The 22220-nt window shown below is 69.7% G+C and overlaps 1 protein-coding gene across 2 annotated transcripts in view; it reads left to right on the top strand.

The window, feature by feature from the left end:
* Window positions 1-20686, top strand: part of TAFA5 (TAFA chemokine like family member 5) — a 37151-nt gene extending 16465 nt beyond the window's left edge. The window contains exons 1-4 of one of the 2 annotated variants that reach the window (XM_056107000.1): window positions 6627-6897; window positions 14997-15146; window positions 18774-18901; window positions 20608-20686. In XM_056107000.1, coding sequence (XP_055962975.1) covers window positions 6756-6897; window positions 14997-15146; window positions 18774-18901; window positions 20608-20616 — 429 coding nt within the window. In that variant the 5' untranslated portion in view covers window positions 6627-6755 and the 3' untranslated portion in view covers window positions 20617-20686. Of the gene's footprint in view, window positions 1-6626; window positions 6898-14996; window positions 15147-18773; window positions 18902-20607 lie in introns of those variants that run through there. The other variant, XM_056107001.1, reaches the window with a different exon arrangement.
* The last annotated feature ends 1534 nt before the right edge of the window (window positions 20687-22220 follow it).

Genomic DNA, 22220 nt, shown 5'->3' with positions numbered 1-22220 from the left:
AGGCAGGGCGGCCCAGGGCCCACACAGTCGGTGCGGCTGCGTCTCGATCCCGCACCCCGGGGAGAGGCAATTAAGCGTAATCGATGCGGGGGCCGTGAGCACGTCGCGTGTTTGGAGCCCCCGCTCCCACGCCCGCACGCTAAGCCACAGATAATTAATAGATTATTTAAATCAGTCCCACAGCTGCACACAGCGCGGCCCTCCTGGGCAGCCTCTGGAACCTCGGCTCTGGGGCGGGCGGGGGCCCCAAGAGGGGCTGGACGCGGGTGGCGCACAAGGGCCCAGCCCCAGCAGGCGAAGGGAGGGACCCGGAGGTCCAGGTCTGCTGGAGCGGGGAGGGGGTGGGGGGAGGAGGGATCTGCTGCCTGCCCCAGACTCGGAACATGGGAGTGTGGGGGCAGGGGAGAGGGGAGAGGGGTGAGGGAGAGGGGTGAGGGGGTAGGGGAGACAGGGGTGAGGGAAGGGGGCAGGGAGGAGCAGGGGTGAGAGGGTAGGGGAAGAAGGGGTGAGGGGAGGGGGCAGGAAGGAGCAAGGGTGAGGGGGTAGGGGAAGCAGGGTTGAGGGGAGGAGGCAGGGAGGAGTAGGGGTGAGTGGGTAAGGGAGACAGGGGTGACAGGAGAGGGCCGGGAGGAGCAGGGGTGAGGGGGTAGGGGAAGCAGGGGTGAGGGAAGGGGGCAGGGAGGGGCAAGGGTGAGGGGGTAGGGAAAGGAGGAGTGAGGGGAGGAGGCAGGGAAGAGCAGGAGTGAGAGTAGGAGATGCAGGGGTGAGGGGAGGGGGCAGGGAGGAGCAGGGATGAGGGGGTAAGGAAGACAGGGGTGTGGAAAGGGGGCAGGGAGAAGCAGGGGTGAGAGGGAAGGGGAAGCAGGGGTGAGGGAGGGGGCAGGGAGGAGCAGGGGTGAGAGGGAAGGGGAAGAAGGGGTGAGGGGAGGGGGCAGGGAGGAGCAGGGGTGAGAGGGAAGGGGAAGAAGGGGTGAGGGGAGGGGGTAGGAAGGAGCAAGGATGAAGGGGTAGGGGACACGGGTGAAGGAGGAGGTAGAGAGGAGCAGGGGTGAGGGGGTAGGGGAAGCAGGGGTGAGGGGAGGGGGCAGGGGAGAGCAGGAGCATGGCGGGCACAGGGCACAGACTATGAGGAGCAGGGGTGGGGTCAGAGAGTCACCCGGAGGAGGGCGCGCCCCTGCACCCCCGGGGTCCGTGTGCACCCCCAGGGTCCTGCACCCGAGCCCGGTGGGGTGGGGGAGTGCTCTCCCCTGCACTCTGCACCCTGGGGCCAGGCGGGAGGCCGCTCTGAGCCCCTGCCCTGCCCAGGGACACGACGCCCCTCCCCGTGACGTCCGGAGGACCCTGGTGGTCGCCGGCGTGTGCACGTCCCCCTCGCGGTGCCTGCGGAAGCCCAGGGGTCCCTGCGGCTCGGCCCCCGGTGGCCACTCGCCATGTGGCTGCATCGTGGGAAACCCGTGTGGCCCCGCGGTGTCCCCGGGGTGGGGGCGTTGCCCAGAGCAGCCGCCCCTCGGCCGGGACGTGGGCCAGGTCCTCAGGGCGGGTGGCAGGACCACAGCCAGACTCGGGACAGGTGGGAGGACAGGGGCCCGGACAGAGGTCCAGGTGAGTGGACGGAGGGTGACGGCCAAGGCGGAGGGTGGGAGGGGGGCGGGTGGGTGGGGGAGGGGGAGGCGGGGTGGGAGGGTGGACGGAGGGGTGGACGGGTGAGTGGCTGAGGGCTTGATGGACGGTCAGATGGTGAGTGACCGACCAGGGGTGGGCGTGGATGAGCTGATGGACGAGAGGCTGTGAGGACGGAGGTGGGTGGACGATGGGTCTGGGCCAGTGGGGGCACTCGGCTGGGTGGGTGGGCACAGGGATGGCGGTTGGCAGCCGGGGGCCTTGGCGGGTGGGTGCCTAGACAGGTCAGCGCTGTGAGGCGGGGTGGAGGGCTGGGGCCCTGGGGCCGTGCAGGTGGACGCTCGCAGGGCTGGGACAGAGCCGGGTCCTCACCGCTCTCGGGAGGGGCCCACGGCCAAAGGGGGTGTGGGGGCAGAGGGCAGAGGGCAGAGGGCAGGGGATGGGTGCAGGCTGCTGCCCAAGCCCCACAGCCGTCCAGGGGCCAGCCTGGCCTACGGGGCCGAGCCCCGAGCGCGTCCCCCTGCCTGGCGCAGGGCAGGGGCCACCTCCCCTGTCCCAGTCCCTTCCCGTGCCCGCCCCACCCCCGCCACGCGCCCAGCGGGAAGGGCGGGAAGGGAGGGATCCCTGGTGAAGACGGTGGCCGCAGGCTCTCCGAGGGGCTCCCATGTCCAGCCTGGGACACGCCTGCCCCGGCTCCGACAGGGGCACACGCAGCCCCCGGCCCGCACCCTCCGCTGGGTCAGGGGGTGAGCGGGGGCTGCGGCCACTGCCACGAGAGCCCCGGCAGCCGTGGGCTTCGGTGGAGAGGACACACGGAGGACATACACAGCAGGCGGGGCGTGTGGCGGGCACTGTGCCCTCGAAGCCCGGATGCCCACCTCCCCCAGGCTCTGAGAGCCGGGTAAGGCTGCTGGACACGCGTGCTGAGGTGTGTGCATGTTTGTGACTGTCCCGGGGGAGGGGTTCTCTGCTCCTGTGCACTTGCATGTCACATGCACAACCCCCACTCCCGTACACACGTGTGTCACGAGCAGCATCCCGCACTCCTGGGCACATGTGTGTGTGACATGCAGAAGCCCTCCTGTGTACACGTGTGTGACACTCAGGACCCCGCACGCCTGTGTACATGTGTGTGCCACGTACTGCACCCCAAACTCCTGTGTACACATGTCACATACAGCACCCCGCACTCCTGTGTACACGTGTGCGTGTTGCACCCCACACTCCTGTGTACATGTGTGTACATATGTGCCAAGTGCATCGCCCCCACTCCTGTGTACACGCACATCACATGCAGCATCCTGCACTCCTGTGTACATGTGTGTGCCGCGTGCTGCAACCCACACTCCGGTGAACACACATGTGTCACGTGCAGGACCCCAAACTTCTGTGTACACACAAGTACTACATGCATCACCCTTCACTCCTGTGTACACATGTGTGCCACGTGCTGCATCCCACACTACTGTGTATACGCGTGTGTCACGTGCAGGACCCCACAGTCCTGTGTACACACATATGCCAAGTGCATCACCCCCACTCCTGTGTACACAAACATCACATGCAGCGTCCCACACTCCTGTGTACACATGTGTGTCACGGGCTGCATCCCATACTCCCACACTCCATGAACACACGTGTCACATGCACGACACCAAACTCCTATGTACATACATGTCACATGCAACACCTCGCACTCCTCTGTACACGTGTGTGTCACGTGCAGGACCCCACAGTCCTGTGTACACACATGTGCCAAGTGCATCACCCCCACTCCTGTGTACACACACATCACATGCAGCATCCCGCTCTCCTGTGTACACGTGTGTCATGTGCTGCATCCCACACTCCGGTGAACACACATGTGTCTTGGGCAGGACACCAAACTCCTGTGTACACACATGTACCACGTGTATCACCCTTCACTCCTGTGTATACACATGTCACATGCAGCACCCACACTCCTGTGTACACGTGTGTGCCACGTGCTGCACCCCACACTCCTGTGTATACGCGTGTGTCACGTGCAGGACCCCACAGTCTTGTGTACACACATATGCCAAGTGCATCACCCCCACTCCTGTGTACACAAACATCACATGCAGCGTCCCGCACTCCTGTGTACACATGTGTGTCATGGGCTGCATCCCATACTCCCACACTCTGTGAACACACGTGTCACATGCAGAATGCCAAACTCCTGTGTACACACATGTACCATATGCATCGCCCTGCACTCCTGTGTACACATATGTACGTGTGTGTTGTGTGCAAGACCCCACTCCTGTGTACATATGTGTCACGTGCAGCGCCCCACACTCCTGTGTACACGTGTGTCACATACAGGACCCCGCTCTCCTGTGTACACGTGTGTGTCATGTCCAGTACCCTGGGTGCACACACTGGCCTCAGACCTTGGCGGGCGCACCCAGTGTGGCTCTGCTTCTCCGGGAAGGGTTCGCTCTGGATCCAACAGCCCAGTGTGTGTCCGGCTGCAGTGTGACCCCAGCAGCGCTGGCCTCGGCGGGGGGCTGAGGACTGTGGGGGGCGTCTGTCCTGAGGCCCCTCCCTTGGGCCTCCTGCCGCCCTTCCTTTCCCCACCACTGGGGGCGCCAGAAGGGTCTCCCACAGCGACGGATGCACGTGGGACCTGGCCGGCCCCATCAGGCGTCCCCTCCCCGGACTCCTGCAGGGGACCCCTGGGCACCGCCACACCCCTGAGTTGTCAGGGGCTGGGGTTTCCCAGACCGTGGGGCAGGGTCACCTCCAGCACGCAGGGACCAAGGAAGAGGAAGTTGTGCCCTGGGGTCCCACACTCTGTCCTGTGACCCCGGAGGAGCGAACCCAGACCACTTTTCACCTGCACCGGGGCAGCCTAGGCCACATCCAGGCCTTCCAGCTGGGCCGGGGCCGTCTGTGAGCCACAGGTGCTCGTTGGACAGCTTACCTGGGCTCTGCTGTGCGCCGGGTGTGCTGGGGGCGTGTGTGCTGGGGGCATGTCCCACTTGCAGATGTGCGGGGAACGTGTCCCGCGCGCAGATGTTCTGGGGGCGTGTGTTCGGGGCGTGTCCAGCGTGCAGGTGTGCTGGGGGCGTGGCCCGCGTGTAGGTATGCTGGGGGCGTGGTCCCACATGCAAATGTGCTGGAGGCGTGTCCCGTGAGCAGATGTGCTGGGGTGTGTCCCCCCATGCAGACGTGCTGGGGAGCGTATCCGGCGCAGGTGCGCTGGGGGCGTGTCCCGTACTCAGGTGTACTGGGGGCGTGGCCCCGCGTGCAGAGGCAGATGTGCTGGGGGTGTGTCCCACGTGCAGGTGTGCTGGGGGCGTGGTCCCAGGTGCCTTGTACGTCTCTGCCGTCCGTCCCAGTGGTTCTCTGGGAAGTCCGGGGTGGTGTCCACTGCCCACATGGGGCCTGGTGCCACGCCCCCTGCCCAGTGTGTCCTGCCCGCTTTGCTCCGGGCACTCTCAGGGGATTCTCGCCCAGTCGCCAAGGCCTCCCCTGCCACCAAGTGAACGAGGTCACCAGGGAGAGCCCAGCTGCCCGCTGGATCGCCCGTCCACAGTCCGTTTCTGAAAGCTGGGGGGCGTCAGGACGTGTCTGTATTTTACACGGCCCCTCTTGGGGGAGGGGGTGTGACCTTGGGCCAAGGGCCAGGGACCCGCAGCGACCTTGGTGGAGGTCACCTCCGGGGGGGCGTGTGGCTGGGGGCTGTCGCTGGGTGGGGGAGCCAGGGGGAAGGGTGAAGACCCGGGGTTCGGAGGGGGCACGGACCCCACGGCCTCCTGAGCCCACTCCTCATGGCCCGGGGCCGGCGGGGGCCACCAGCCAGAGCTGCCGCTGTGACCCCGAACTCCTGCCCCGGGGTGTGCGCAGAGCGAGGGCTGAGCTGGAGCTGGCGTCCCTCGGGGTCTGTCGTCCCCCCAGACTGCCCCAAAGGGCATCGCTCGGGCGCACGCACCTGGCCCGGGCCCGAGCCCCAGGCCGGGCGATTGCAAGTGAGTCTCAACGCGGTTCCTCCAAAACTGCCCCGGCCCTGGCGCCCTGGGCTCGGGTGACCCCGCCGGACCGATTCCCCACGGAGGGACACTGGGTGGCGAGGGTGAGTGACCGGAACCCCCGGCAGCTGGGGGTGGGGGGCGCTTCCATCTGGGGTTCACCCCCAGCGTTTGGGGCCGCCGGTCTGGGGGTCTCTCACCGGCGCCGGACGCGGGGGCCCGAGTTGGAGGCCGAGTGGGGTCCGAGCGCCCGCGGGCGGCCCCCCGCCGCGCGCCCGCCCGCGGCGGCCCCGGGAGGCTGCGCTGGGGGAGGGGGCTGGGCGCCCGCTCGGCTCTGCAGTGAGGCCGCTGCGCACCTAGGTGGAGCCCGACCCGCGGCTCTCGGCTGGACCGGCCCCGCCTGACCCGCCGGCGCGCCAGGCGGGGGCGCTGGCGGGCGGCGCGGGGGTCCCCGGGGTCCCCTCCGCGGCCCAGTGCGCATCGGCGGCTCGGCGGCGCGGGCGGAGCGCGGACGGCGGCGGGCGGGCGAGCGGGCCGGGCCGGGCCGAGCGCAGCGCAGCGGGCGGCGGGCCGGGCCGGAGCCGCCGCGTCGGCCCCACCTGTGGGTGCCCCGCGCCGCGCCCGCCTCGCCGCGGCACCCGGGCCCGGCGCGGGGAGCGCGCGGGGGCGCGCGGGGCCGCGGGCGGCGCGCGGGGGACGCGCGGGGCGCGCGCGCGGGGGGCGCGCGGGGCGCGGGAGGCGGCGGCGGCGCGGAGGCGGCCCCGCGCGGGGCCCGCGGCCCGACCTCGCGGCGACCGGCCGGCGGCGGCGGCGACCGTGTGCGGCAGCCCCGGCCCGCGACCCCGCGCGCCCGAGCCCCCCGCCCGCGGCCGTTGCGGGCCCTGCCGGCGGCGCGGCTCCGGGGGCGGCGGCGGCGGCGGCCGCGCGGCCGATTCATGGGGCCGCGGCGGCCGCCCCCCCCGCGCCCGGGCCCCCCGCGCCCCGCTGCCCGCCTCGGTGGCCGAGTGGCCGCCGCGGCCCGAGCGTCGGCGCTGAGCCCCGGCCCGGCCGGCCGCCCCCGCGCCCCTCCCCCGCGCGAAGGACACCGGCCGCCTCCCGAGCGGCGCCTCCAGTCGCGGCGGAGCGCGGCGGCGGCGGCGGATGGACCTTGGCCGCGCGGCCCCGGGGGCGTCGGCCGAGTGGGCGCCCGCGATGCAGCTGCTGAAGGCGCTCTGGGCGGGCGCGGGGGCCGCGCTCTGCTGCGTCCTCGTCCTGCTCCTGCACGCGCAGTTCCTGCGAGAAGGTACCGGCCCCCGCGCCCGGCCCGGCCCGGCCCTCAGGCCCCCGCGCCCGCGGGGCCCGCCGCCCCCACCCGCCGCCCGCCCGCGTCCGAGGGGAGCCGGGACCCCGTGGGCGCGCGCGCCGGGACCCGGCTCCCCGCCCCCCGCCCGGGCGCCGCTGGGCGCACTCGGGCGGCCGCGGGGGCCCGGGGGTCTCTGCGCCGGCGGGGCCGGGAGGGGCCGCGGCGCCCGCGCCCCCCGTGCGCTCTCGGAAACTTCCTGTCCCGGGGGTCTCCCCCGCCGCGCCCCCGCGAGCTCCGGCCTGCCGCTCGGTCCGCTCGGCGCGGCCTGGCGGGTCCTCTGGGAGGGCGAGGCCCGCGGGCGGGGGGCGCAGCCTCGGCCGCTCGCCCCCTCTCCCACCCCCGTGCTGCCCCCCGCCGGGATTGCGGACAGGCGGCGCGGGAGGGACGCCCGCCCGTGTCCGGGCGGCGTGGCCAGACCCTCATTAGCTCGGGTTCCTGCAAAGGCAGGGCTGGCCGCGATGCCCGATGCCCGGTTTTCCTGCCTAATTAATGAGCTGCCGGCTTCGGGGGGCAGCTGGAGAGGGCGCGCGGCGGCGGGTGCCACCCCCCGCGGGAGCGTCCTGGTCTCCCCGCGGCTGCCCCGGCAGCCGGGTCCTGGCGCCAAGGTGCAGGCCCGACCCGGTGGGGTGTCCATCGGGGTCCCCAGGAGGCAGGGGGGCTCTCCTGCGGGCGGAGGGCCAGCCCCGGCTCTGCTGCCCAAGTTCCCGGCCTGGAGGTGTCCACCAGCCAGGCCGGCCGCCGGCCATGGGAAGTCCCTGGATTGCCAGTGCGCCTCGGGGACCCGCCGGGGGTCCCACTGGGGGGCCCCTCCAGGCCGGCACCCGCCCCCTTTGTCCCCGCTGCCTGCAAGGTCAGCTCCAGCGCGGCCTCCCGGCCCCCACCCCCCCAGAGCGCTGGCAGGGATGAGGGTGAGGGCGGCCGATGGACAATTGTCACTTGTTGTCTGCCCGCAAGTGGGAGAGCGCCATTTCCGTGACTCTGGGGTTTGGGGGGTGAGGGGCGGGCCACACAGGGAGCCTGTTCTCCCAGCTGCCGCCGGCGTGGGTCACCCCGCGGTGACTGCGGCCCCGGCCCGGGTGCGGCCAGCGCAGCCCACGTGCTTCTGAGTGGTCTGGGGAGATCCTGGGACCTCCGGCCGTCCAGCGCAGGGCAGCGCCTGGTAGGGGCGTGTGTGATTCCCGCCATGTCCGGCGTGGTCTGGGTGCCCAGGAGGCACCCAGGCGAGGGTTCTCCTCGGCCGTCCCTCGCGGCCCCTCGCTGTCCTGGTCATTGAAGGAGGCAGGGGGGAGGGACCCTGCAGAGGTGCGGGGCACAGGAGGCCTTGCAGGGTCCTCCATGTCCAGGAGACACGTGTCATCTGCAGCTCCCTGTCCCCAACGGCTTGCGCAGGGGTGGGGGTGGGAGGTTGGCCAGCGCCCCCAGGCTGACCACCTGTTCTCAGCGACCCGGACTGTGAGAAGCCTTGGTGGCTGCCACGTGGCTCCAGGCAGTGGACGTTGTGTGTGAGGGCAGCGGCAGCTCAGTCACCTTGGGCCGGGGCATGTGCGTCCTCTCGACTCGGACACGGGCCGCCCTGTGGGTGACCAGGTGACCGCTGACCCCCATCCCTCTCGAGTCCCCGGACTGCCAGGGGTGTGGCCGGGATGTTGACAGGTGACCCTGTGTCCCTCATGGCCAGGAGCCTGCTTGGGGTGCAGGCAGGAGGTGGAACCCTGGAGCCGACCCTCCACGTCCTGCTCACCTGAAAGGTTGCTCCCAGGCTGCTGCCGGGCATGTGTGTGTGTGTGTGTGTGTGTGTGTGTGTGTGTGTGTGTGTGTGAGAAGGGCACGGCCGGGCCCCACAGCCTGCCTCTCAGGGCCCCCATGCCGAGGCCGCGGGGAACCCACAGGGACCCTCCTTGGGAGACCCTGGAGCTCAGACCCACGCGGTGCTGGGGGCGGGGGGCGTCCGTCCCCTTTCCGGAGGCCCAACCCTCACCAGGACACGATCAGGGACGTGGGCCCAGCCCCACACACACCACGGACATGCGCACACACGCACACACACCATGGACATGCACAGACACACACCACTGGGCACGCACACACATGAACACATGCATACACCACGGACACACACAGACACACACCACGGACACACAACACACACATGCACACACACATGCACACACCACAGACACACACCACGGACACTCATAGACACACCACGAACATGCACAGTCACCACACCACGGACATGCATAGACATACACCATGGACACACACAGTCACACACACACACCCTCCCAGCAGAGCCCACACATGGGCTGTAGACTCGTGTCCATAGAACATGTGTGTATGTTCTATGCAGCGTGCAAATGTACACCGCATGCACTGCACACGTCTACACACGTGTGAGCCGTGCAGGGTGCCCACACGTGTGCACAGTGCCTGGGACAGCCTGCACCCAGGGACACTCAGAGCCTCGCTGGGGGAGGTCTGCATGTCCAGCACTGCCCAGGCCTCTGTCTGATGCCCGCGGGCTGTTTCTCCAGAAGCTTCTGTAGGCCCCGAGCTGGGAACGGGTGGGGCAGGGGGTGGGGCCCGGGCTGCTCCCCTGTGCTGGGCAGGGCACCCACCCTCCAGCCCTGGCCCCTCTGCCCGGGACTTCGCAGAAAGGAGGGGCGCGTGGGGGCCCCAACCCTGCAGATGGGGGGGCCCAGCCTCCCCCGCCCTCGGCTGCCCCAGGGACCACGGGGCGTGCGGGCGGACTCCGGACCCCCACGCGGGGGAGGAGGCGGTTCCTTCTTGTCCCCGCCAGGGGTCCCTGTGGGAGCGAAGGGGGCAGTACTGGCCAGCAGGGGAGGCAGCGGCCGGCGCGGGGTCCCTTGTGCACCCCCAGAGGTGAGCTCCTGCGGTGGTGCGGTGGGGGATGGTACGTTCTGAACGCGCCTCCTCATGACGTCACCCGCCCGCGCCTGACATCATCCCGTGCGTGACGTCACGGCTCCCTGCGTGACGTCACTGCTCTGTGCCGGGCTGGACCCCTCTGACTCCCGCCGGCCCCCCCCCCCCGCCCTCCCTCCGCTCCTGGGAGCAGCCCCGGTGTCCCCCCTGCGGGTCCCCCTGTCGCAGGGACCCCGGCCCAGGCTGGGCCTTGGGGACTGGGGAACCCACAGGTGGCACGGTGGGGTGGGGTGGGGCGGTGGGGTGTCACCTCGCTGAGAATCGTCTAGAACAGGCCGGTCGTGCTGGCTGGGGGCTGCGGGGTCCCCGGCCAGGCCGCTGGGGACCTCAGGGGCGCTTCTCGGCCGCTGTGTCCCGTCTGTCCCTGGGCTCGGCGTGCGGGGGAGGCGCAGAGTGTCCCCCCCGCCCCGACTCCCTGTCCTTGTCTGACTGCCCCCGGCTGTCACCAGGGGGTGGACAGCGCTGCCCGCGCCCACGGCTCCCGTCCAGGGTATTTTTAGCTGCTCGTGTTGTTCCCGCCACGCGGCTGCTCCTCAAAGAGCCAATTTCCTGGGGGCCCCCAGCAGACACCCGCCCCCCGCGGGGCACCCCCCACCCCTGTCCTGTGCCTGCCCCGCCCCCGGCCGGCTCCCTGCGGCGCCCTGAGTGGTGGTCAGCACTTTCTCCAGCCGCTGCTCTCCCAGGCTGGCCCGTGCAGATGGCCCTGGGGCGGCCCCTGTGGGGGGCTCTGCGCCCCAGGGGGGCTGGGGGCGGGCTCTGTGTCTGGGGTGAGGTGCCTGGCTGTCAGGAGGGCCTTGGGGAACTTGGGCCCAGCCCCCCTCGGCTGAGACACGGGGTCTCCTGGGAGGAGGTCCTGTCGGGGGCCCATGCGCCCTTCTGGGGGTCAGCGGCTCATGTGCCTTGGGCTGACCCCAGATTCCACGTTCCTGGGGTCAGGGGTCTGTGCTTGGGTTCCGGGGGCTGCCCCGGGGAGCACTGGGCTGGGAGCTCCCAGCAGGGTTTCCGGAAGCAAGTCTTGTCTTGGCTGGACCGTCCGGGCAGGCCGACTGGCGGCCACAGCTGGGCGCTGACCCCCGTGAGGCCACTTCCCACTGCCGTCCAGGGCCCGACTGAGCCAGCCCCCTGCCCCCCGGCCATGTCCTGTTCTGTCCCTGTCCTACATGGGGTCCGGCGGAGATGCGGTGGGCAGCCTCCACGGGCCCCATCCGTGTGCCAAGCGGTGTGCAAAACGGCCTCAAGCCCATGGCCGGCGAGCAGGGGTGGGTCAGTATCTGCCACTCCAGGGAGCAGGACTGGCTTTCAGAACTTTCTAGAACATAGTTCCTGAAAGCCCTTTGGAGGAGAGTAAGGGTCCACCGAGCGGGGCCGGGCAGCGCTCTGGGGCGGGGGGTGGTGGGGTGGGGGTCCCCAGCCCTGCCGGGAAAGTGCTGAGTCAGCAGGTACCTGCATGCTACGCCGTGTCTCCAGCCCGGAGGGGCCCACAGGAGTCTGGGACGGACCCTGAGGGTCACGGCCACCCCAGGGTGCCCAGCTCCACCCCCCGCTGCTCGGGCCTTCCCGGGGCTCGCCCCCCTCCGGGCCGTGTGGGTTCCCCTGCCACCGGGGGATAGGGATGAGGGGCCCCTAGCTGCTCTCACATACGAGGGTTGGGGGACAGTGAGGCCGGGGCCATCGGAGGTGGGCCTGGGAGCCCCTCAGGCCACTGCGACCAGCGTCGTGCCCAGCCAGGCCATCCCCAGCACATCCCAGGGCCACTGTCCCTGCCTCAGGGTGATGGCTGCCCTAGCCAGGCGGGGCTTTGGGGCTCACGTGGCTCCGGGCGGGGGTCCTGTGACCCCCCACCCACTGCCGGACACGGGGGCACGAGCGCGGGCAGGCAGGGTGCCCAGGGACCCTGCGGCCACTGCCACGGCGTGTCCACCCAGCGCACCTCCGGTGTCCTCTGGGGCCGTCCTGGCGGTGTCAGGTGGGACCCACGGGGGCCTGCATGGGGGAAGCCCCTACGCCCCTGCTGGTACCAGAGGTCAGAGCTCAGAGGTCAGCTTTGGGCTCTGGGGGCAGGCTTGGCTCATACTGACCACAGCAGGAGAGGGACGGGGGCCCTGGCATCGGGCTGCCCCTGCCGCCTGCCCCCCACACAGCCGGGTCCCTCGTGGCCTGGGCACCAGGGGCCACTCGGGGTGGGGCGGGCGGCACTCAGGGCGCAGGGGCTCCAGGGTTGGGTGCTCTGGGAGCCGGTGGGATGCGCCCTGGGAGAAGCAGCAGCTTGTGTGGGGCCCGGGGCAGTGGGGGGCATCCCCGGGCAGACCCCCAACCTCCCGCCGCCCGCAGGAGACGCTGGACCTGTCCCTGACCCCTCCCGCCGTTTCCACGGGAAAGGAAGGCACGAGCGCCCCCTGCTGGCCGCTCCCCGCCATCGTCCCAGCCTCTCTGTCCTGGCCACGCCCCCAGCCGGGCAGCGGTCTGCCAACCCCGAGAGCCGGAGACGCGGGGTCTGAGCCCAGAGCCCTGCTTCTGGAAGGTTCTGTGTGGTGGTGGCTCCAGGTCAGCCTGCTCACTGCCCCTTTGGAGGGACCCCCACCGCAGGGCGCCCTGGACACGGCCAGCTCCTGGGAGTGGACACCCTCCCGGCCCGGGCCTTCCCACAGAAGGCGCAGGTGCGTCTGGCGTCCCTGGGGTCCACGTGGCCGGGACTGTTCCCCACAGGCCTGGGCTGCAGCGACCAGTCAGGGTCAGCCCAGAGTTGGCCACTGGGCAGGGCCCACACCAGCCGCCAGGACTGTCCCCGGCCTCCCTGCACTCCTGCGGCGAGGTGGAGTGTGCGTGGCTGAGACGGAGGAACCCGAGAGCCAGTGAACGTGTGAGTGTGTGAGCGTGTGCGGAGTGAACGTGTGAGCACGTGAGCACGTGCAGAATGAACACACGGGTGCGTGAGCGTGTGCAGAGTGAATGTGTGCGTGCAGAGTGCGTGCGCGGATCCACGCGCGAAGGGATGCGTGGCCACGCGTGCGTGCGTGCGAGGGTGGGTCCGTGAGCCTGGCGAGTGCGAGGCGCGTGGATCCGTGGCTGGGCCGGCAGGTGGCCGCGGAGACGATCGGGAGGGCCAGGAGCGGGCGGACGAGCGCGAGATTAAAGGGCGAGTGGGGGCAGCTCCGCCGGCCGGCTCCTCTCCCGGCCCCCTCGCCGCCTGCCCCCCGCCCGCGCCTTCTTCCCGGTGCCACGCCACGCACGCCCGCCTTTTATCGACCCCGCGCGCGGCAGGGCGCCGTGTAATCGCCCGTGTTTACGACGCGCCGACGGCGTTCCAGCCCAGCTCGGGACGGCTCTGGGACGGAGCCTCGTTAACGCACATTAGCGGGATAATTGAATGGGCACCAGCTGGCAGTGCCACCGTCGCCCCTGGGTGCTGGCGCCTCCCGCCTTCCGCTCAGCGAGAGGGTGGGCTCGGGGGTCCCCCGCACTCTGGCCTCTCCTGCCTCCCCTCAGGGTTGGAGAGTCGGTGCCGATAGGGAATCTGGGGGTCTGCTCGCACATGGGGGCTCTGGGTGCCTCTTGGGGGCTCTCGGTGCCTCTTGGGGTCTCTGGGTGCCTCTTGGGGTCTCTGGGTGCCTCTTGGGGTTTCTGGGTGCCTCTTGGGGGCTCTGGGTGCCTCTTGGGGGCTCTCGGTGCCTCTTGGGGTCTCTGGGTGCCTCTTGGGGGCTCTGGGTGCCTCTTGGGGGCTCTGGGTGCCTGTTGGGGTCTCTAGGTGCCTCTTGGGGGCTCTGGGTGCCTGTTGGGGGCTCTGAGTGCCTGTTGGGGTCTCTGGGTGCCTGTTGGGGGCTCTGGGTGCCTGTTGGGGGCTCTGGGTGCCTGTTGGGGTCTCTAGGTGCCTCTTGGGGGCTCTGGGTGTCTGTTGGGGTCTCTGGGTGCCTCTTGGGTCTCTGGGTACCTCTTGGGGGCTCTGGGTGCCTCTTGGGGGCTCTGGGTGCCTCTTGGGTCTCTGGGTGCCTCTTGGGGGCTCTGGGTGCCTCTTGGGGGCTCTCGGTGCCTCTTGGGGTCTCTGGGTACCTCTTGGGGGCTCTGGGTGCCTCTTGGGGGCTCTGGGTGCCTCTTGGGTCTCTGGGTGCCTCTTGGGGGCTCTCGGTGCCTCTTGGGGTCTCTAGGTACCTCTTGGGGGCTCTCGGTGCCTCTTGGGGGCTCTGGGTGCCTCTTGGGTCTCTGGGTGTCTCTTGGGGGCTCTGGGTGTCTCTGTCTAGGAGGGTGAGGGGTGTGTGGCGGGTGCAGGCTGAACCTGGGGGTCTGGGGCCCCCGGCACCCTGGGAGAGGCTAGGCCTTTCTCCCCGCCCCACCTGTGGTCTGGGAGCGTCGTGGGGGACGGGGTGTGTCTGGGGGGCTGTGCATGTCCCATGGACACACGTGCGTGTGGGAATGTGTCCCCACGGTAGGGACCCAGGCTCGTGCGTGACCAAATCCACAGACCCCGCCTGGGAGGGTCTGCACAAGTCGCCTGGACCGTCCCTGACCATCATCCATGCCAGCGTGCGAAGCCGTGTGAGCGTCCGGCACGTGTGTGTGTCAGGGCATCCAGCGGAAGTGGGGCGGGCTGAGCTGCCGACACCCAGGGCCTGGGACGGAGAGGGTTCCCTAGGTGCTGCACTCAGTGCTGGGTCCCCCAGGTGCTGTGCTCGGTGCTGGGTCCTCCAAGTGCTGTGCTCGGGGGTTCCCTAGGTACTGTGCTGAGTCCTTGGGTCCCCCAGGTGCCGTGCTAGGTGCTGGGTCACCCAGGTGTTATGCTCAGTGCTGGGGGGGTCCCCTGGGTGCTGTACTTGGTGCTGGGGGGTCCCCAGATGCTGTGCTCAGTGCTGGGTCCCCCAGGTGCTGTGCTCAGTACTCAGTCCCTCAGGTGCTGTGCGGCTCAGTTCTCAGGTCCCCCCAGGTGCTGTGCTCAGTACTGGGGTCCTCCCGCCCAACCCGCATTCACACCTCCTCCCTGGCCACACCCGCCAGTGGCCCTCATGTCACTTCCTGTGGCCGCTCTCCAGGCCCCGGGGAGGGGAGGGGGCGTCCGTCCCCGGGGCTGACCCCGACGCCTCTCAGTGTGTTCGTCCCTGCAGGTCAGCTGGCGGCGGGCACGTGTGAGATCGTCACTCTGGACCGGGACAGCAGCCAGCCCCGGAGGACCATTGCCCGACAGACGGCGCGCTGCGCCTGCAGGAAGGGCCAGATCGCCGGCACCACCAGGGCCCGGCCCGCCTGCGTGGACGGTGAGTGCTGGGGGGACGCGAGATGGCGGTGGGGGGCGGGGCGGGTGCCTCGCAGCCCCGCGGGGTGGCACCGGGACGGCCGACACCCCCGGCACCTGTGTCCGCCGCCCTGCGGCCCTGGCCCCCCCAGCCGAACCCGTGCCCAGCTCGGCCCTGGCTGCCGGCTCCCGCAGTCCCGCCCAGGCGCTGTCCGGCCCCGTCTCGTTTCCCTCCCGTGTTCTGGCTCCCGTCTCTGTGCTCCCTGCCTGAGCTTCCGTCGTGGGCCGGGGACTCGTGGGGGGAGCAGGGCCCGGGCCTGAGCTCACATGCCGCCCACTGTCCACTCACTCAGGGGTGCCCGTGTGGGGAGGAGAGAGGACGGGCCGCCTCGGGGCCGGGGGAGAGCGGGAGGCCGGGGACCCTGGCGTGCAGCTGCTTGGCCTGCAGGGAGGTTGGCAAGGCTGCTGCCTCCCGGGGGCGACTCTTGGTCGGGGCGTTGAGGGCTGAAGAGGAGCTCACCGGGAGCACGGCTGGCCACAGGGGGAGGGGGAGGCCCTGGCGGCCTCCGGGCTCGCGCCTCTCCGGGTGCTGCTGCCAGCCTGGAGGCGGCGGCCGTGGCTCTGTGCAGCTGGCTGGCCTCCGTCAGGAAGGGAGGTTGCAGACAGACACACAGACGTGCTCCCAGGACCCCGCAAAGGCTACTTGCTGCCAGGCCTCGGGTGCGGCCCACGAGCTCACACATCCCGGGGCAGGGCAGCGCCTTGGAGCTCGCTGGCAGGGCGGGGATCAGACCGAGACGTGCGTGGGACGGGGTGGTCTCTGGGGCCCCGGGTGAGGACGGACGGACGGACAGGGAGTGAGGACAGACAGGCTGGACGGTGGGGACGGAGGCGGGGAGGAGGGACACTGTGGCCCCTGGATCAGCCTGACGAGCTGCTCGCTCTCGGCCTGACCAGGGGCCGCCCCCGCGCACAGTCCCAACTCACCGTGTCCTTGACCCACGTCCCGCCGGGTGGCCAGGAGTGGGCACCTCCGCGCCCTCCTGCCCCCGGCCACACTCTGTGCCGCCCAGGCCGGCCCTGGGCCAGGCGGGACCTGGGACCTGCCTTCTGCAGGGACGTCTGGGCTTTGGGACGCGGGCGGGTGGCGCCTGCCCCCTGGTGGTGTGCGATGGCCTGGCCGTCTCCCCTGTCCCGACACCCCCGGGTGCCCACAGCTGGGGCTTGGAGATGCTTTCCTCCTGCCCTGCGGGTTCCGTCCCGAGGTTGCCTGGAGCTGGGGCTGGGGCCAGGCCCCTGCCTCCTGCGCTGCCCAGGGACGGTCGGGTCTGGGCCCCACCCCCACCCCCCTGCACCCTCAGTTCTGGGCTCGCTGGGCCGGCCCTGTGCCCGGACCCCTTCCAGAAGCTTCTTCTCCTGCCAGGCCCCAGCACCACACACCCTCCCCCTCCTGCCTGGGCTGGAGAACTGTCCTCCAGTCGGGGCTGGGCCCGGGTGCCCCCCACCCTGTCTCCCCACCCGGCCACGCTGACCTCTGTCTCCCACTCGCTCACTGGCAGGGGTCCTGGGCAGGGTGGCAGGAACTGCTGCCCGCGGTGCTGCCGGGAGCCCTGGGTGGGGTGCAGGTGTGCCCAGGGCACGGGGTGCCAAGGCCACCTTCCCATTGCCCACCCACTGTCCCCCGCGCCGACCCCCTGCTGGGCCCAGCTCCCGCCCCCCCCAGACCCCCTCGGTGTGACCCCGAAGTCCCAGCCGGGCCTGGGGGGAGAGGATGTCCCTGCGGACCCACTGGCCACCCCCCTCCCGCTCTCCATGGCCCCCCACCCGTCCCCAAGGGTCGCCTCGCACCTCTGGGCTCCCTCAGTGGGCCACAGGGAGGTGTCCACTCCTACCAGCTGGCACCCAGGGGCCGGCGGACAGTCTCCCTGGGGCCACTGGGCAGGCCGGGCCTCCAGACGCTCGGGCCCGAGTTGGGGCCCAGGGTGGACTTGAGGCCCATCGCATCCACCCGTGCACCTCCGGGCTCAGCTCGGGGGGGGGGGGGGGGGCGGGGCCTGGGCATTGGGCGCTGGGCTGGATGGACAGAGGGATGATGGGCGGACGGGTTGGTCAGAGGCTGGAGAGAGGGACCAGGCCGGGAGAGGCAGATGGACGCCTGCGTGGGCAGGGGCGGGAGGGGTGGAGTGGGCAGGTGAGGGGAGGGACCGACAGACATGGGCGGGGGAAGGGACAGATGATGGAGGGGGTGGGGGGAAGGACGGATGGACGTGGGGTGACGGACAGACGCCAGGACGGTGGAGGCAGGCAAGGCTTCTCCGTGCCCGGGATGTGCAGGGACACCATTGGTGGGCCCGGATCTGCCCACCTGGTCGGGCTCCCTCCCAGGTGCTCCTGTCCCCGAGCCCGAGAGAGAGACGGGGCTGGGCCCAGGCCCACCAGTGCAGCTCCTGCCCTGACCCCAAGTCCGGGCGCGACAGGTGTGATTGGGGGGTGTCGCCCCCATCCCCCCAAGTCCGGGAGCGGCAGGCATGATTGGGGGGTGTTGACCCCCAACCTCCGAGTCCGGGCGCGGCGGGCGTGATTGGGGGGTGTCGCCCTTGCCCTCACCCCGTCTTGCTAATCTCATTACCGCGTGTGGAGCGCGGGGCGCGCGGCGAGGCCGTCTCCGCCGTGATGAATCACGCTAATCAGAGAACCGTCTGAGAATTAATCCCGTCTACTGTAACTATTTAAAGAAAAAATAATTATCCAGACCGTTCCCACTGAATTATGCTGTCTAAAAAGTTGTAGGGTGAGAATTTTGCCTATTTCGAGTCTGGGCGTGTCGGTCTTCCTTCCCCAGCCATGGGGGTCTCGGCCTCGGGGGCCAGGGGGGCCCGGTCTCCCCGCCTGCCCCCAGCTCTGGGCCGCCCTGGGTGGTGGGTGCAGGGATGAGCCCGGGGCGGAGCTGGAAGGACTCACTCTTTCTGGGGGCGCCCTGGCTGAGCGCCAAGGTGGGCCGTGCTAAGGGGACACCAGGAACTCGGTGCCCACTGTGGCTGTGGGGGTCCCTGAGTCAAGATGCCCGAGTCTCCGGGCAGCCCTGGCCAGCGGGGCCACCATGCTCCTTGGAGGAGGGACAGTCCCCTCCTGGTCACGGCAGGGCCCCCCAGAAGGGGGCTCCCTGCAGGGGTGAGGCTCAGCTCACGACGGGGTCTTGCCGATGGTTGCTGGAGTGGGTGGAGGGGCGCTCCTATGGCGGGCGGGGGGTCCCCGCCAAGCCCGGCCTGCACCTGCGCATGGGGCGTCTGCTGGCCAGGGGACAGGAACAGGTGGGTGACATGGCCGGGGTCTGCCAGGCACACACGGGGGTGGTCAGACACCCTTTTGTTTACCTGAGTCTTGGAGGAGTAGACAGGGAGACCCGGGGGGTGGACAGGGAGACCCGGGGGGCAGACAGGGAGACCCGGGAGTGAACAGGGAGACCCGGGGGTGGACAGGGAGACCCGGGGGTGGACAGGGAGACCCGGGGGCTCTGGGCTCTGGTTGTGGACACCCTCCCCGGGGTCTCCCACCCGTACCTGCGCACAGCCGCACCTGCGCCCCCGGAGCCTCTGCCGGTCCCTGCGACCCCCCCCCCCCGCCCGCCCTGACGGCCCGCTCTCCGCAGCACGCATCATCCGCAGCCGGCAGTGGTGTGACATGCTCCCGTGCCTGGAGGGGGAGGGCTGCGACCTGCTTATCAACCGCTCCGGCTGGACCTGCACGCAGCCCGGGGGGCGCATCAAGACCACCACGGTATGTGCTCGGGGCGGGAGGCACGGGCAGGGGGCACTTGGACACGGTGCGGTGTGGACCTGAGTGGGCCGGAGGACTTGACCAGCAGGAGCTGAGGTGGGGCCCAGCGTGAATGCAGGAGGGGCGCTGGGTGCCCACGGGTCCCTGCAGGGCAGAGTCAGTGGGCAGGTGCTGGGCAGCTGCTCTGGGGGCCATGGCCACGGGCGGCAAGTCCAGTGAGCACAGAGCAGCCAGGGAGCCCAGCAGGTGCCCCGGAGCACCAGCGCCCAGACACAGACAGACGCGCTGCGTGTCCTGCGGTCACGGGGTCATCGGTGTGAACGCCTGTCACCACGCAGGCAGGTGACAGGAACACGCCCGAAGCCAGGGCCAGCCCCGAGCCCAGCCACGTGCACAGGAGAGAGAGCAGGGGGTCACGGGGGGCTCAGTGCGAGGCCTGGGCTGCACATGCAGGAGGCACGAAGCACACCTGCCACCGCCGGGCCTGGCCCCAGCACACACACACGTACACATGCACGTGCACACAGACACGAACACAGACACACATACGTGTGCACACACATGTAAAGACGTGCACACATACACGTGCACACACGTATACACCTGCAGGTGCACACAGACACGCAGAGACACACAGACACGTGCACACATGTACACACATGCAGGTCACACAGACATGCACACTCGTGCACAAACATACACACATGCACACGTACACGTACACATGCACACAGACACATGCACACGCTTGTACATGCACGGACATGTGCACACGTGCACGTAGATGTGCACGCACACGTGCATACACATGCACGTGTGTGCGCGCAGGTACACTCGTGCACGTACAGGTACACATGTGCACATACACATAGGCACAAGCATGTACACACATGCGCACGAATACACACATGTACGTGTGTGTGTACGCCCCTGCCTAGAGCTTCTGAATATCGGAACTACGAGCAAAGGCACCTTGGTTCTGAGGTCTCGGGGTCCCCTCGAGGTCACGAGGAAAAAGCCACGAGGTCTCCGCTCAGCCCCGTCTCGGCCACCAGCCGGGCGGCAGGACCCGAGAGACAGCCCCTCTGTCCAAACACCTCCCGTGAGTGGCCTCGCGGGGCAGCAGGCGGGTGGGCAGTCAGACCGTGCCCAGAGGATAGGCAGCCGTGTCCACCGCCCAGGAGAGCCGGGCAGGCAGGACGTGTGGCGGCTGGTGGACGCTGGCCTCGGTGGGCCGAGCAGAGTGGGGTGGACTTCTGAGCTGCCCAATCCCGTCCACCCCGCGTTCGCGGGCCACGACCTTCTAGCTCAGAGCTGCAGCGCTGATGCCGGGTGAGGGCGGGGCGGGGGTCTCACACCTGATTGGAGGACGGCCCAGGGCCCATCTGCGGGCAGGCCGCCCGTCCACTTGCGGTGTCCACTTGCAGATGGGCCTTCCGTGCCGCACACGGAGCAGTTACAGAGGCGGCTGGACACGGGGCCCAGAGCAGGGGGGCCCGAGGTCGGGTCACTGTGCAGCCAGATGGGAGGGCAGGGGACCCAGACACCGGCCTGTCGTGTGGACGTGGGGGACGGGGTCAACTCCTGGGTCTCCTCCGACTGGTCCACAGAGCAGCCCCCCAGACGGGTCCCCCTGAGTTGGGCTGGCTGGCTCCGAGGCGCGCCCCCCGTGCCCCTGCGCTGACCCTCTCCTCTCTACCCCACAGGTCTCCTGACACACGCAGCTGCCCAGGGGCCGGGACAGTCCACGGCCCGGCCAGACCCGGCGGAGCCCATGGTCCTCGCCCACCCACCGCCGCCTCTCCGGCCTCCACGGACAGCCGTGTCCCCGCGTCCCACGCCCGGCCACGCCGAGGGGCCCAGCAGGGGCCCAGGCACCGCGCCGGGCATCCCGGGAGCCTGGCCTCTGGCACACGAGCCCCAGGACGAGGACGAGCAGGCCGGGGGCCCGGGGAGGACGACGCGGCCAGCCCGGGCAAGGACTGGCGCTCCCGGCGGCCCCGGCTGACCGAATCACTTTTATTTTCTTACCCTTCCAGTATATTCCATAGACCAAAGAGCAGATCTGTCTCAGCGGGACCCGCGGGGTCCAGGGGACGGGCCCACAGCAGGCCCCGCCCCACGGACGCGGGCCGGCGCCCTGACGGACAGACGGACGGACGCTCTCGCCGCGCCGGCCCGGCTCGCGGCCGCCATGGCCCGGAGCAGCCTCGGACCCGACGGCACCGAACTCCGTTTAACCCTCACGCCTCTCTGCAGCACCATCTCCGATAGTTGGATGATCCCGTACTCGCCAAGAGCATGTTGGGGGGCCCGAGACCCTCTCATTCGATGCACCATTTAGCTCAGAAAGCAAATTAAAGGAAACTCAAGTAACCTTGTTTGAAAGAGCTCATTAAATGTATTTTGCAAAGCCTAAAGTTATATATTTAACAGTTTTTATATGTTGTATATTTGTAGAAAATCCTATTTAACAATCGATGTGGTTAGTCTGGCTGTGCTGAGGCAGGGGTTGGAACGGGTGGGGGTGAGGGGTGGGGGTTGAGATCCGGGGCTTCCAGAAGGCTCTGGAAGGTTCTAGAAGGTTCTGGGGCGGGTGTGACAGGGCCGCTGGGCCTTGGAGGTGGGTGCCGGGTGCGAGCGGAGCACAGGGTGAGGTGCCTTCGGCCGCGTCAACTCCGGCCCCGGCCCATGGGGTCACCTGCCCACGCCGCCCACTCTCCTTCCCAGCCCGACGGTGCCCTCGTCTGTCTCCGAGTTGAAGGTTCCAGAAGCCCCGGGGTGGGCTTCAGGCCCAGAGAGGGTGTGACCGGCTGGCGGGGTCCTCCAGCCCGAGAGGGGCAGCCGATGCCAGCTGCCCGCCTGGGCCCCCCGCCAGACACCTGAGCCGAGAAAGCTGCCTTCCCGGGAGCGAGTCAGGGGCCCCGCGCCAGACCCACGCTACTAAACAAGGAAAGTAACGACTTAGCTGTCCCAGCGACCCTTAGACGAGAGCCAGGAGGAAAAAGGCATTTGACGCCCCTTCCCCGGTCCGGGGGCTCCCGCTCCCGCCAGCCCCCCGGGTCCCGAGGCGAGTGTCGGGGCAGGGGCTGGGCGGGGCCGACGGCGGTGGTCCCCGCGCGCCCCGCGCCCCTGCCCGTCCCTCGACGGCCGGCGAGAGTGGACGCGCCCCAGGGCCGGCACGGGAGGAGGGAGCTGTGACGGCATTTTTTCCCCTTGTTTTACAGTATTCGATTTTGTGTTGACTCAGCTAAATTATGGAAATAAAGAGAAAAATCCTTTGGTAAGCTTGCTTCTGTGGGCTGCGGGCGCCGCGGGC

Source organism: Sorex fumeus, unplaced genomic scaffold (assembly GCF_029834395.1).
Source record: "Sorex fumeus unplaced genomic scaffold, SorFum_2.1 ptg000153l, whole genome shotgun sequence".
Taxonomy (NCBI): domain Eukaryota; kingdom Metazoa; phylum Chordata; class Mammalia; order Eulipotyphla; family Soricidae; genus Sorex; species Sorex fumeus.
The sequence above is the reverse complement of the archived record's forward strand: the minus strand, read 5'-3'. Positions and strand labels throughout refer to the sequence as shown.